Source organism: Rattus rattus, chromosome 12, assembly GCF_011064425.1.
Source record: "Rattus rattus isolate New Zealand chromosome 12, Rrattus_CSIRO_v1, whole genome shotgun sequence".
Taxonomy (NCBI): domain Eukaryota; kingdom Metazoa; phylum Chordata; class Mammalia; order Rodentia; family Muridae; genus Rattus; species Rattus rattus.
The window spans coordinates 20289528-20305404 of NC_046165.1; the positions used below are offsets into that span (position 1 = coordinate 20289528).

General features: G+C 42.4%; 1 protein-coding gene across 1 annotated transcript in view; it reads left to right on the plus strand.

The window, feature by feature from the left end:
• The first annotated feature begins 3352 nt into the window (after window positions 1-3352).
• Obi1 (ORC ubiquitin ligase 1) overlaps window positions 3353-15877 on the plus strand; it is a 37001-nt gene continuing 24476 nt past the window's right edge. The window contains exons 1-2 of the mRNA XM_032917853.1: window positions 3353-3495; window positions 14367-14502. Coding sequence (XP_032773744.1) covers window positions 3424-3495; window positions 14367-14502 — 208 coding nt within the window. The 5' untranslated portion in view covers window positions 3353-3423. The remainder of the gene's footprint in view (window positions 3496-14366; window positions 14503-15877) is intronic.

Below are 15877 nucleotides of genomic sequence, written 5' to 3' on the forward strand. Positions count from 1 at the left end.
GGACAGCCAGGGCTACACAGAGAAAACCTATCTCAATAACAGAAAGGAAAGAAAGAGACAAAAAAAGAAAGAACAGAAACAAAAAAGAAACAAAGAAGACAAAATTGAAAACACGTAGCCAGTGAGCCATGGAATTTTGGCCTTTCAGAGTAATGACAGTATCTCTTAGCATCTGTGACAACAGTTATCTATTAAAAACATAGTATGTTCCAAACCGGAAATGCTCTTTACAGAGCACAGGAGTTCTTGTCCTTGACCTGCTGTTTTATCTAAAGAAAAGCCTGAACGCTAGTCTGGAACTCTTGTTAGAAAGTCCTAATCAACCCATATTCATAGCAATGTCCCATGGATGTCTATGTAGACACACACACACACACACACACACACACACACACACACACACACAAATGAACACCCTCAGACCTTGTATGCACAGGACAAAGCATTAAGTGAGCAAATCAGGCCTGTTACATGATCCAATCTGTGCTTATTCAAATATACAAATTAGTATGTTTGTGAGGGTATGTCCTAGAGTGTTAGGAGTGACAGAGAGTCGTGTTGAAAATGTAGGTGAAGTCTCACTTACTCTACTTTGCATTTTAAATAGTTTATTTTTCTTAAAATGAATCGTACTCTTTTTTTTTAATAATTCTCCCAAAACAAAATAGTCTACCTTTTACATGCACCCAAAAGAAAGACATTGTTTAAATAAATAAAATAGCGTGGACTTATAAAAAGGCAGGGTATATGTAAAATATACATTACTATTTGCAAAATAATCACTTAGTACCATACACTAAAACATTAAATGCAGTCCCTAAACTCAAGAAATAGAGTCTGAGCCTGGGCATGGCTCTGTATGCTTCTCTGGAGGTAGAGGTAGGGGGATTTCTGCAAGTTTCAGGCCGGTCTGGTATACAGATAAGATTCCAGACACAGGGGCAGAGCATTGGGAGCCTGTGCCCAGAAGAGCAAAAGTAGGAAGAGCTGTTGGAAATATCTAGATCTTATCATTCTAATTAAAATGGACTTTACTTTTTTAATTTATCTTTGAGACTAGGTATTGACATAAGTCATCAAAATCTGGAGTTCTCTTGTTGGGCAGTGGTGGTGCAATCCCGGAATAACAGAACTCGGGAGGAAGAGGCAGGCAGATCTCTGATTTCAAGGTCATCTCCAAAGTGAGTTCCAGGACATCCAGGGCTACACAGAGAAACCCTGCCTCAAACAAAGCAAAACAACAAACAGGCAAACAAACACACAAAAAAAGAGAATCCTCAAAATTCTCCACCTATGAGATCTCTCAGACCCTGAGCCACCAACCAGGCAGCATACAGTAGCTGGTCTGAAGCCTGTGTCTCCCACCTGCCACCAATCCCTCACACATAAGAGCCCAGGACTGCCCGATCTGACCTCAGTGAGTGAAGAGGCACCCAACCCTCGAGAGACTTAAGGCCCCAGGGAGTGGGGAGGCCTGGCAGGATGGGTGGGGGAAGGAATGGGATGAGAAACTGTTGCTGTCAGAGTCCGACCAGGAGGGGGATAACGACTGGACTATAAAGAAAGATTAAAGATAACTAAGGAAAATTCTCAACCAAGGATATCAACCCTTTGGGGGTCAATCCACCCTTTCACAGGGGTCACCCAAGACCATCCAAAAACACAGATATTTACATTAAGATTCATAACAGTAGCCAAATTATAGTTATGAAGTAGCAACAAAAGTAATTTTATCCTTGGGGGTCACTACAACATGGGTAAGTATAACTGTAAACATGGCAGGTAAGAAGGAGAATTCTTGAAGAGAGGTGTCTTCTACTTCTCTATTCCCTGCCATCATGGTCTCAGGGATGGAGGTCACCTCAGATCATTCAGCCTCTGTCCCACTCAGAGGCTGAAGGTGGAGGCCCCAAAACACCATCTGGCTTCCTCATTCCAATCCTGGGCTTCAAGGCTGGGGATGTGAACGATACATTTGCTAAACTTGTGAATTCTGGACCCGGGATTTATGGCCTTGCTTTCAAGTAAGCACAGGGTTGTAGAAGCAGATTGCTCTCGTGCCAGGTATCTATAGTGTCCACTATACAGGGAGTCAGTGTGACTGTCTTGCCTGGTTCTTCAATTCCAAGCTGAGGGTAGCCTCTGATTCTCAGAGACAGGGATAGTGAGCTATTTGGGATAATTCTCACGGCCACTGGTGAGCCAGTTTTGAATTGGATTTGGCCTTCATCAGATCAGTTGCCAGCTTCTCCAACTGCATTATTGTCTGGTTATTTTAGAGCCAAGATGATTAGCCTTCACATTCATTTCACACAACATACAGACACACACACACACACACACACACACACACACACACACACCACATGTATGCATACAGGAAAGGTATTGAGTCAGAAGCTACCTGAGGTCATGACCTAGGAAGTTTGAGGCAGGGATGTCTTCTCCATCAGTCAGGAACTTTTCTTAAAGTTGCCTCTTTCACAGAGAGTATTAGCAAAAGGCATTGCTCTGGTTTCTAAATTTCCCATCTCACACACTACCTTACTTTGTATCACTTCTCACTTCAGCTCTTTCTTGTTTATACCATGTTGCAGTTAAATCCCAAATCTGACAGGTTTAGATTCATTTAGAAACATTTAGAGCCTTTTCTTTTTCTTTGTCGTGGTCGGAAAACGCTAATTTGTAACTTCATCAATTATCTCCTGGAGTTCAACAACACCTTGCACATCCTTCTTGTAACTGAAATGAAGTCGTTAAAATGCATTGTGCAAGTCTATGTATGCCTTGCACTGATCGCAGTTTCCTCTCTTGGGGTGAATGGAAGTCCTGGAACGAATCCTTAAACCTCCTGGAAGGACTAGTGAAAGTCTGTCTTCCAGGAGAAAGGAGATAAAATTTCCCCCAGATATCTCTGGATGATTCTGTATGAAGAAAACCATTGCTTTTAAATCAATTAAGTGCTTTAGGAATAGGAAAGAAGCCGTCGTTTTGACATTTTTAAATGTTTGACAGCTCCATTATCTCAAGACCTGGGGCCCACCTCCCAATCCCCATTTCACCTCTTTTGGGAAAGATGTGAGTTTGAAACACCATAGCTTTCTCTCCTTCCTGAACTAATTACACTTTTCGTAAATTTTGAAGTCTCAAAACCACTAGCAAACCATCTTCCTTCCCATTCTCAGCAAATTTTCAGTTCCTGACCAGAGACCTACTTGAGATGTGTTATTAATAATAACCACTATTTAATAACGAAAGGGAAAATTCCGGGGTGACCGCGCGTCTCCGAAGCGCGCTTCCGTCCCCCTCGCCCCGGCTCACTGTGGCCCTGCCAGGCCGCCGTAGCCGGCCTCGCGCATTCCCAGCGTGGCGAAGAGCTGCTGTCGGCGGGACTTCCGTGTTGGCGGGATTCTGAACGCTGCCATGGCTCAGACCGTGCAGAACGTTACATTGTCCCTCACTCTGCCCATCACGTGCCACATTTGCTTGGGGAAGGTAATGGGTACGGCTAGGAGACCGGGTTGAGGACCAATTGCCCGCGGGAGCGGAGCGAGGCCCGGTGCTGGGCGGGGATGGGGCGTGAGGCGCCGGGTGCCAGGGAAGGCTGACCTGCGAGCTCCTAGGCGGCGGGAGGCCGGTCCTGGAGGGCGTGGGGGCGACCGGGATCGGTGGGCTCCTCTGGCGCCTCTGCCCCGGGGCTGGGCGGCCTGCGGCGGCTTCAGCCGGCCTGCGAAGAGCGGTCAGTGTGTGGGCGCCGCAGCCTCCATCCTCTGCCGCCGGTGCGGCGTGCAGCGCCTGAGGCAGGTTCCCAGGAGCCCTGTCCGAGTTCCCTGGTCTCCTGAACCCCCCCAGTGTGGTTGTTCGCGGACTAGGGGGACCACGATCCATTTTTAAAGTCCTTCCCTTTTCTCATCCTCGACTGGAGGATGGCTTTTGCCATGTGTTCCGATTTGAAAAGTCAGTGATGGGGATACGTGCCCCCTCTCCCTTCTTGCTGTTTAGAATGAGAAAGCGTGGTCTCAACTCGGAGGTAGGATCGGTCACTAGAGGCAAGAGGTGCTCATGGGTTTGTGAAACTACGTGGAGAAAGTAGTTTGGTATCAGAAGCGGAGTTTTGAATGTTCTCACGCATTCGTTTTCCCCTTTCATTTCCGCTTGTGCCTCCGATTTAAAAAAAAAAAGAAAGAAAGAAAGAAAGAAAAAGAGCGTGCCTTTACCGAGTGGTTCAAGAACTGAAAAGAACTGATACAAGTCTTTCCCACCCGGGATTGTTTTTTGTATGGAGTGTGTCCGAGAATGTAGGCTGCAATTTACAGCCCGAGGCTTATGGGGGGGGGGGGAGAAAGAAACGAGCGCCAGCCAATGAGATCCCGGCTTTTAGGTGTTGGAGGTTCAGCATAGATTTCCCCATTCAATAAATAAAAGCAAGTTAGGATTGGAAGCAACTTCTAGCCTTACAGCGACAGCGACAGCGTCAGAGTGAAAGGCCAGTGAAATAGCACATGTGCTGTGACAAAGAATGACTTGCTTGATCTCCATGGCAGGCAGAAGAACAGCTTCCACAGAAGCACTACTTGAGCTGGGCTGTTGGTGGATCCGATCTATATTTTCTTTCACACCCATAGATTCCACCAGTGCCATCTCTAAACATACTTTAAAAAAAAAATGACTCCTAGCTTATTGTTTATTAACCTTGCTCCAGGAGAGAACTTTTTTTTTTTAATTGAATACAGTTCAGGCTTTCCCAATTGTAATCTGTAATTGTTTCCTTGCTTCTCGGTTTCCACAGCTGAAAATGTGTTTAATTTTATCACCCCCCATTACCTTGTTAGAAGGATCTGTGTGGTCCTCAGTGGGGTGGAGATAGATTTTTGATTCCCCAGCAACATTTGGGAATGTGTAGGGAGTTTCTTTGATTGCCCTCCAGGGGTAAGCCAAGAGCATCTGATTGGTGGATTCCAGAGCTGCTGGCTTGCTAAATCTCCTACCATATACAGCCCAAAATCCTTCAGTTCTGAAAACCCCACATGAAGAGCCACCACCATAACCAGTATATAATCCCTATTGGTGAGCCCAAGCTAGCAGTGCAGTTGGTGAAGAGGAACTTTAAACACGACTCCTCTCAAGTACATTTGCAGTTTGAAGAAGAGGGTTTGGTCATACGAGAGATAAAATGACGTAATAGGAAAACTGAAGCTGAGTGTGCTGGCACAAGCCTTTAATCCCAGACTCGGAAGGCAGAGACAGGCAGGTCCCTGAGTTCAATGCCAGCCTGGTCTGCAGAGCTAGTTCCAGGACAGCCAGGACTACACAAAAGTCCCCTGTGTTAAAAAGGATGGAAAGAAAGAGACTATAGAGTTATCTTTGTACCAAAGAGCACAGTACACTTTACTTGTTCTTCTCTTCCTCTTCTTCTTCTTCTTCAGCATCTTGGAAACATTATCTTATGGTGCTTCGTACTTCAACATGCATACCCTGAGGAGTTTGCTATGTAAAATGGCACTTAACTTTGCTGTTGTGATCCTGCCTTTTTAGTTTTTAAGAGAACTGTCTTAATTGCTAGAGATCTCATTTGAGAGAAATTTCATCGTAAAGACTAATAATCTCTGCAAATTATGGTTATTTTTGTGTCTTAGAACTTTTAATCCTCTGCATGTTCAGGTATTTGATATGATGGGATCTGGGTAAAGGAACATGGGTAGACAAGAACTGAAGGAGTACTGAATTCGTTGTATTTTACTACCTTGAGTATAGTCAAATAAAAGGACTTTTTAAGAGAGGAGGGGAGGCCATGGGGTGGGGATTTTTTTTTTAATATAAAGATTTATTTATCCTATGTGAGAACACTGTCGCACTCTCTTCAGACACACCAGAGGAAGCCACTGGATCCCATTACAGATGGTTATGAGCCACCATGTGGTTGAGGGGATTTGAACTCAGGATCTCTGGAAAGGTAGTCAGTGCTCTTAACTGCTGAGCCATCTCTCCAGTCCAAGCGAACTTACTTTTAAGTTAGTGTTTATATTAGTTACTTTTTGTTGCTGTTTGACTGAAGGAGGAGGAGGAAGAGGAGGAGGAGCAGGAGGAGCAGGAGGAGCAGGAAGAGCAGGAGGAGGAGGAGAGAGACTATGTTGCCTTATGGTTCTAGAAGGAAAGTCAGTAATGGTGGAGAAGGCATGGCAGCAGAGACTGCAGCGAAGGCAGAGAGAGAAAGTGAACTGGAAGTGAGGTGATGCTAGACATTCTCAAAGCCCTCTCCTGGTGATGTACCTCCTCCAGTAAGGCTGCCTTCTTAAAGTTTTCTTCATCTTCCCAGAATACTGTGGCTATCCTGGTCCAAGTAGCCACATACCCAAGTTTATGGGGACATTTCTCATTCAAACCACATTCCGCTCCTTGGGCTCATGGCCATGCCTGGACACAAATGAGTTTACAGCAACTTTTAAAGTCCTAATGGCCTTTTGCTATCTCAATAGTGTTTCAAAAATATATCTAAAGTCTCTTCTGAGACTCAAGATAATCTCTTAACTATGACTCCTCTGTAAAATAATATTTAAAAAATACATGTTTCCAATGTAAGGTGAAATAGACTATATATTCCCATCTCAAAAGAGAGGAATGGGGCATAGTGAGGAAACACTGGACCAACACCCAGCAGTACACAAAGTCTTGTAGCTCTGTGTACAGTGTCTGAGAGTTTAGTACCAAGGGGCTTAGATGGCTCCCCTCCCCAGCTTTGCTGCCTGCAACATAAATCTCTCTTGGGCTGGTCCCTGTATGCAGCTCTCCTTGTCGGATGTCTTGTGGTTTGGATATCTTCAATATCGTGGGTTCTTCCTACACAATGATCTCTCAGAGCCTTTAGGCCTCTCAGCTTCCCTACTGTGTGTTGTCTGGCCTCAGTGGTTCACGGAAACCATAGAGGAAGAGCTCCCTTACTCTTACATCTCTCTGTGCCTCCAAAGGCAGTGAGTACCACACAGAAGATACCACCGAGTGTGGCTGCCAACTTGGGATGGATGCTCAACCCACTTGACCACATTAGCAGCAGCTTTTGTCTGTTGAAGCAGTTGCTTTCTAGGAGCAAGCCACCTTTAGGCTTTCTCCCTTTTTATGTTGGAAGCTTAGCTAGTAGCGTCCTGCCTTCAGAGCTCTGTTCTTACTGTTCAGTGCAGAGCAGGAGGCAACTTCTTACTGATACTTTAACAGTTGCTCCCTCATTTTCAGCACAAGCCTTGGCTGTAACTTTTCCCTGTAAACTGTCCATTTTTAGAATTTCTTTGTGCCCACGTGTTCTTTTTATTGGAAAATTATGACTTATTAGTAATAACTATACCATAGACCTACTATTATGCCATCTTGAAATTTCCTCTGCCAAGGAAATCTTTTTATTTAACTCTAGGCAAGTTCTTAGGGCATGGGGAGAAGGCAGGTCTAGTTTTGTCAGAACATCACAGTGATGCTCTCTAGCCTAGCTTCTAATAGTGGCCTTGTTCTCTGAAATCTCTCGAGCCAGCCCTCCACAGTCCACATTACCCTTGTCAGTGATGTCTTCTAGCCTTAGGAAGGTCTTTTAATGTCTGCTTATAGATACCCCATGTCTTCTGGTACCAATTTGTGTATTAGCTACTTTTTTGCTGCTGTGCTAAAACACCAAGACCAAAAGTGACCGTGGGATGAACAAGTTTATTTTGGCTTATGGTTCTAGAGGGAGAGACCATCGTGGCAGCAGATGGCCAGATCAGGAAGCTGAGAGATCCTATACTCAACCATAAACAGGAAGCAAAGAGTCAGCCTCCAATCATATTTCCTTTAGCGAGTCTCTACTTCTTAAAAGGTTCCATAATTTCTAACACAAAAGTTCCCCAAATACAGTGCCAGTAACCAGGGACAAAGTGTTTAATTATGTGAACCTACAAACCTTTCAAACCACCATAATATCCAAAATACATACAAAGATTTTGTATGTATTTCTTCATTTCCCACCTTTCTCTCTTCTCCCCACATAGTCCCTCCTGCTTTTGTGCCATGTGTGTATTCTATAAGCTCCCCTCCCTATTAAAGTCTTTCCCCCACTTTTCTTTGTCTCCTTTCTATTTTCATTACCTATACAGACATAAATTTGTCTAGATTATGATATGAAAGAACACAATTGGTATTTGATTCTTGCTTCTTTCTCTTAGCAAAATGATGTCCAGTTCCATCTATTTTGTTGCAAGATGTGACTTCATTTTTTTGAATTATAGCTGAGTAAGATGCTGTTTTGTATATGTATCCTCTTTATCCATTTTCTTGTTAATGGACATCTGAGTTGGTCCCATACCTTAGCTATTATGAATATTGCAGCAGTGAATATGGAAGTGCAAGTGTCTCTGTAGTGTGTACCTAGACTCCTGCTGTGTACACCGGTGGTCTATCTGAATCACAGGTATCTCTGTAGTGTGTACTTAGAATCCTGCTGTGTACACCCGTGGTCTATCTGAATCACAGGTAGGTCTCGTTTTAGTTTTAAGAACTATCGTGTCAGTTCATTAGCCCATTGACTGATTGGATGATTTGGCTTTTTTGCTGTGTAGTTTTCCCAATTCTTTATGTATTCTGGCTCTTAAAGCCTGGTCTGAGGATAATTAGCAAAGATATTTTTCCTGTCTGTAACATCTCTTTACTCTTCACTCTCTGATTCTTTCCTTTGCTGTTCAGACTTATTTGCATTTGTGCCTATTTTTAAATATATTTCTTATATTTTTCTCCAGCCTTTTCAAATTCTCATGTCCCTGATTGACTTTGAATTGATGTTGTTTACTAGAGTAGAGCATGGGTTTAGTATGATTCATCTACATGTGGATACCCAGTTTTCCCAGCACCAGGGGTGCTTTTGACACCATTGTTGAGATTAGATGGCTGATTAGAAGATGTGGCCTTGTCAGTGGGGGTGAACTTGGAAGTTTCAAAATCCCTTGTGTTCTTCACCATGATGTTTGTGGAGTAACCCTCTGAAACTCTAAGGAAGCCCTCAATTAAATACTTTGGGTTGCCTCGGTTGTGGTTTTCATCTGAGCGATAGCATAGTAGTAACGTTTATAGTAACAGTAGTAGTAGTAGTAGTAGTAGTAGTAGTAGTAGTAGTAGTAGTAGTAGTAAAGTAAGAACATGCGTTTTTAATCATTAAAATTATGTTATCCTAGAGAATAATTACAAATAAGGTTATGTCACACATTAAGAAAGTAAAAGAAAATTAGGTGGGTACAACTGTCTGGGTCCTCTATTCTATGCCAGCGGTTTCCCTGTGTGCCAGTACCATATAGTTATTGTTACTATGGCTCTGTCGTGCAATTTGAAATGTCAGATATTATGATACTCTGTTGTTCTTTCTGTTTAGGATTGCTTAAGTACTGAAGGTCTTTTGTGGTTTCAAGTGAATTTTAAGATTTAAAATTAGGAGAACATTTGTGAGGGCTGTAGATAGGTGAGGCCTGATGCTCAGGGAGTCCAGAAGAGGGTATTGAATCCCCCCGAGCTGAAGTTAGAGCTGTGAGCTACTTGATGTGGGTATTGGAAACTGAACCATGATCCTTTGCAAGATCTCTGTTGGGTCAACTGCTGAACCATCTCTGTAGCTTCAGAGTGTTAATTCTTAGTTCTGTGAAAAATGTTGATGTTGATATTTTAATGGAGATTGCATTGGATTTTTAGATTCCTTTCTATAATTTAGCCATTTTCAATGTTTTTCCTGACCATTAACATGGGCGATCCCATCATCTAGTAACTTGTGCAATTTATTTCATTTGTGTCTTCAAGTTCTTACTGTGACCTTTCACCTTCATGGTTAGATTTACTCTGAGGTATTTATTTTTGAAGCTACTGTGAAGAAGAGGATTTCTCCTGATTTCTTTCCGGTCAGAGTTCATGTTAGTGCACAGGAGTGCTATGATTAGCAGGCGTTGGTTTTGCGTCCTATTGCTGAGATGAGGCTGTTTGTCAGAGCTAAGAATCCTCTGGTGGAGTCTATAAGGTCTTTTAAATCTGGGACCACATGATGTGCACACAGGGATGCTCTGAGCTGTGCTCTTCTTGAGGATCATCTCACTGCTCTAGCTGAGGCCTGTAAGCAGGAGAGTAGGAGTGGACAGAGTGAGCACTCCGTGATTGTCTCCTTTGTGATTTTGGAGGAAATGTTTTCAGCTTTTCCTCAAATGTATTGCCTATAAATCTATGAATAGGCTTTTTTTAAAGATTTATTTATTTTTCATATACAAGTACACTGCAGCTGTCTTCAGACACACCAGAAGAGGGCATTGGATCCCATTACAGATGGTTGTGAGCCACCATGTGGTTGCTGGGAATTGAACTCAGGACCTCTGGAAGAGCAGTCTGTGCTCTTAACCACTGAGCCATCTCTCCAGCCCTATGAATAGGATTATGATTTTGAAATATGGGGGTTTTTTTATTCCTAGTTTGTCACTTTTATTGTGAAGGGATAGTGAACTTTGTCAAGGCTTTTTTTTTCATGGTTTTTTTTTTTTTTTTTGATGTTATGTGTTTTTCTTAATCTTTAACTTAATCTCTTATTTATTGTATATATTGATCCAGCTTTCTCTCCCTAGGCAGAAATCAACTTGGTCATGATATATGATCTTCTTAATGTGTTTTTAGATTTTTTTCTAAATTTATATGTATGGACATTTTGCTTGTGTGTGCACCGTGTGTATAATCCGTGCCTACAGAGGTCTGGTTCTCTGGAACTGGATTTACAGACACATGTGATCCATCAAACTTCTATGGCTGTGGCCCTTTAATACAGTTCCTTGTGTTGTGGTGATCCCCAACCGTAAAATAATCTATTGCTACTTTATAATTTGAAATTTGCTTTTGTAATTTTCTAATTTGGCTAAGAGGTTGTCTAAGAGGTGGTTCTCAAGAACCACCTTTTGTCTGATTTCACTTATTGTTCTTTAGTCTCCATTTCATTCATTTTTGCCATAGTCTTTATTATTTCTGGCTGCCTTGTTCTTAATTTTATGGTTCAATGTACATCATTATGTTATTTACTTAAGATCTCTTTTCCAGTGTGAGCACTCATTGCTGTAAACTTTGGTCTTAGGAAGTTTTATCATTGATTATATAACAAAAGTTCTGGGAAGTTGTGTTTTTAATTTTCATTTGCTTCCATAAAATTTTAAATATCCACACTTACTCCTTAGTGACCAACTGGTTATCAAAAGATTGCTGACGAAATTCAAAAGATTGTTTCTATTGTTTCACATTTAAATTTTTCTCTGTGATCTAGAATGTCTTGTATTTTAGTGGTGGTTACATGAGCTAAGAAGACTATGTATTCTGTTTCTATTGGATGAAATATTCTTAGGTATTCATTCTACTTGATTGATGACTTAGTTTAACTCTCTGAAGTATTTGTTCAATACAATCTGTATATATATGTATATGTGTATATATGCACACACACACACACACACACGCGCGCGCGTTACATCTTCTTGACTGGTTATTCCCTTTCGCTGTGCAGCACTTTCTTCCCACTGTGAATACTTCCTCAGTTAGTAGCTCCCAGCCCGGGCTCTCCTGTTTGCCTCTCACTGTTGTAGATTCGGAAAGCTCTGCTGCTCCAGCCAAGAACCAAGCGTCCACATTCTTCCAGCTCCCCTTCCATTGCATTTGGGATGCACCCTTCAGATTGAACCTCGATGCCCCAGAGAAGGACTTATAACCTGGGGCGTTTGGGGGAAGTGGGAGAACCTGCCCACCTGATGGCCTATGAAGCTAAGTGGGCCTGCCTGCCACGCTTAGCTCTCTTTACCACAGCTGACGGTTTCTTTCCTCTGGGGCTCTTAGCTTGCTGGGGCTTCCCACGGTGAAGCTGCGTTTTCCATGCGTGGCCCATCTTTTTCTTAGCACCCTGTGCCATTATATCACCAGTTTGTACACTTCTGAAGCTCCTCTTTTGCATTGGGATAGTCTATTCTTGCACTGATTTTTCTCCTTAATACCTTCTTATTTGGAGGGTCTCAAAGCTAACATCACACTGCCCTCTGCAAAGCATCACCTGATAAGCAGCCTGCCCAGGGAAGTGGACTGGTTAGCTTCTAAACCTCCTACACAGAGACAATAATAGCAGGTTCCAACACCACAGATGATTCTGCATTGTTGATGGCCCCAAGCAGCCAGAGGAAGTGGTCTGCCTGCAGTTGTTTTTCTGTATCATTTAGGTACAATGAGTAGAAAGGTAAAACTCTTTCCTTACTGTTTGACCATAGATCTTCTGCTTGAGAAGACAGGTTTGGCAGCATTATCTCACTTTTTAATTTGCCATGTCAAAATTTACTTTTATTAATCCTACCATCTTTCAAAGCAATGTAACAGGTGCTGTAATTAGATACAAAGACTAAGTCTAATGGGGAAAGTGAAAATAATGAATTTTCTAAGCAAGACACAAAGTGAGCATTAAAAGAAAAAAGAGTATGTAGTTGGCAGAGACGTAGTCTTCCTGCACTGTGAATGTTATACGCAGCAGCTGTTCATTTTACTTCCTGCTTCTGGCAAACATAGAACATCGTAAGAGGCGTCCATGGGAGAGGAACCTGCTCTTCGGCTAGGAGGCTAAGAGTAGGAAGGGAAGGCGGGTGGGTCCCAGCAACCACCAAGGGCACACCACAAGTGACTTCTTAGGGTCCACAGGGGAGGATAAAGCCTTCAGCATTCGGACCTTTGGGGAATACTCAGGATCCAAACTGTAACTTTGTATCCCTTGCCTCAATCATCTCACCAGCATCTTCCGAGCTGCCTCCTACCAAGAAACTTCTTTGTTCTGATTCCTCTGACAGCCGCCCTGTCCTCCTTCCTGTTACAACAGGCCCTGTTCTCCGCTTCCTTTTCTAGATGCCCCTCTTGTACTTTCTAAGTGCTCTTTTCCTCTAACCATTTTGCCTGCCCCGGGAATCTGTTCTAGTCCTGTGTTTTAAGATGCTGTTGTCTTTTATGCCAGTGAAGCTCAAATCCTCCTAATGCTAGGCTTACACTTCAATGATGTAAGAAACATCCCATGACCAAAACATGACTTGTATTTTCACCACATATAAAACCTGTTTCTCCTGACATTGACACTTTAGTAAATAATATGCCAACCAGTGTGTTTGATCTAAACCAGCCTCTAGATTGGGGATCTCTTTAACCTTTTGTGCATAACCAAACACAGAAAATTCTTACTGATTTTAATTGTTTCACGGGTTGCATTTATATCGTTTCTTATAAAGTGAGGCATCTTGGTCCCATTGTATAATGTAAGGTTTTCTGTCTTCAGTATTGACTTCTGTGGAGCCATGGCGGGCATGGCTCTGGAGGATGATTGAGAACTGCCTTCTGATCCAGACAGACAGACACACTAGGCCTGGCTTGACACCCCAAGGTCCAGTGGCACACCTCTTCCAACAAAGCCACAGCTCCAAATCCCTTCAGACAGTTTCACTCCCTGGTAACAAAGAATTAAAATATATGAACCTCTGGGGGCCATTCTTCTTCACAGCACCAGGAAAATCACTAGTATCCAAGGAAATAACTTTTCACTACTGGAAGAAGGGACTATAGAATAAATAAGCTAATGTCTTCCTGGTATGTGGAAGCGTGGTGCTCATAATACATTTTATGAACAGAAGATAAAATTAGAACATCCATAAACACAGTAGACCTGAATTTCCAGTCATGTAAAGAGAAGAGAGAAAGGGGGTGGGGGAGAAAGAAAAGAAGTTATATGGTAAAGTAGGAGACAAGAAACTAGGGAGAGGGCCAGATTTGATCTTTCATATCAGCCAGCTCATGTGGAAACTACTAAGTTCTTAGAAAGACTCGTCTCACTCACTACCTGCTTCTCCCAACACCCCAATACCCCAATTTCATTATACTGTGAATTAAGTGATGACCACCACACTGATCAGAGCAGTTGTGTGTAATGCTTCTTAGGTTGGTGCTTCATGATGTAGGGGGATGCACTGAAGAATTCAGGCATCAGACGGGAGCAGTAATGATCCTGCCATCCTAAACAGAAATAGGCTGAAAAAAAATCGTCCCAGACTCAGTGAATAGAAAGCATTTTCTATTTTGATTATAAATGTTAAATACATAGTAAGCACGTCAGGTCAAGGTTGCATTCTCCATGACCAGTTCTGTCAGCAAGCTTCTCTGGTATAGAGAAACAGTGTCATCAGGAGAAGCATCTTTTTTAATCCTAAGTGTTCCCTTCTCATACACACGCACACACACACACACACACACACACACACACACACACACACACACATTGGGAATCCAGTTATTACAGTTGTCTTCTACTAAAAGTGATGTTTCCTTTTTCAAAGGTACGTCAGCCTGTTGTATGCACCAACAACCATGTGTTTTGTTCCATTTGTATCGACTTGTGGTTGAAGAACAACAGCCAATGTCCAGCCTGCAGAGTCCCCATCACTACTGAAAACCCGTGCAAAGAGATTATTGGTATGCAACTATTTTATATGTGCATAAGAATAGATTTAAGATGGCTTTGGGAGAAGGCTGATAGAAATTCTCATTTTTACAGATCAATATTATATCATATTGGGTTTATTAGTGACTGTATATAGTGAGTTCATTCATACATATATATGTGAATATGTGAATATATGAAAGAGAGAGCGTATCTAGTGCAGTAGACTTGTGAAGGCTTCTGAAATAACCCTTAGGTAACATGCAGCTTATATTAGAGACTGCATGAGAACAGAAATATTAGTGGTTTAAAGTCCCAGAAGCAGAGGAGGGGAGAGGGAAAGTGGAAGCTCAGGGGGTGTAGGAAAGAAGATGAGGGACTCTGAGAGCCACTTGGTGAAGTGGGTGACCTTTAGGTTTTGAGTGTATAAGTGGTATACCCCAAAGTATACTCCAGGAATGCTGCTTGGGGTGTGTGTGTGGGCTGTGCTGTAAGGGAGACACAAAATTGGGATAGTCAGATTGGAGAGTCAGGTCCAGTGAAGGACAATGTGTAGCTACTTAAGGTTTTAAAAAGGAGCTTAGTGCCATGCTAGGATAGATGAGAGGAGCTTGAAACAAGAGCTAGAAACAGCACAGTCAGAGAGACTCTGGGTGTTTTCTTTTTACTTCAGGAGCTACCGTTTTGTTGTTCTTTAGCAAACATTAAAAGTGAGTTTAATTAGCTGTAGATACACAACATTTTTCAATAAAATCATAGTTTTGGTTCTGAGTGTAGCATTTAATGGCTGAGCCATCTCTCCAGCCCATCTTACAGAAATTTTAAGAATGAGTTGTAGTGATTTAAAATTAGGGGAGATTTTCTTAAATAACTGTTTGTGATGAAAATAGAAAGATACATGACCAAGAGCAGAGGACTGAGCAGGGCTTTGGGATCAAGGTTGGCTCCAAAGCTTCTGTCAGGCCACAGTGGTGAAGTCAGCAGAAGGCTCATTCTCTGCTATGTTGCTGCCAATGGGGCTAAACTCCCTCCGTGCAAATCTACTTGGAGTCAGGCCTTTGTGTAAAATTGACGATTAAGTAACTTAGTGTTTTCTCTTGGCTTTTCACCACAGCTCTTCCTGCTCCATTCATTTCTATCTAAATAATATTAATGAACTCTGAAGTAACCATCTCTGATGTAGTCCATCATCCTTGTATTTGCAAAGTCCATCCTGAAAAAGAATAGCTTTAAAGCCATTGGTTTATTTTGGTGGTTTGGGGTTTTTGTTTTTTGTTTTTTGTTTTGTTTTGTTTTGTTTGTTTTTTTGGGTTTTTTTGGTTTGTTTTATTTTGGTTGGTTTGTTTGTTTGCTATAATCCTGCTAACTACAAAGGCAGCAAGCCCAGGATTAGTTCAGAACTCTCTG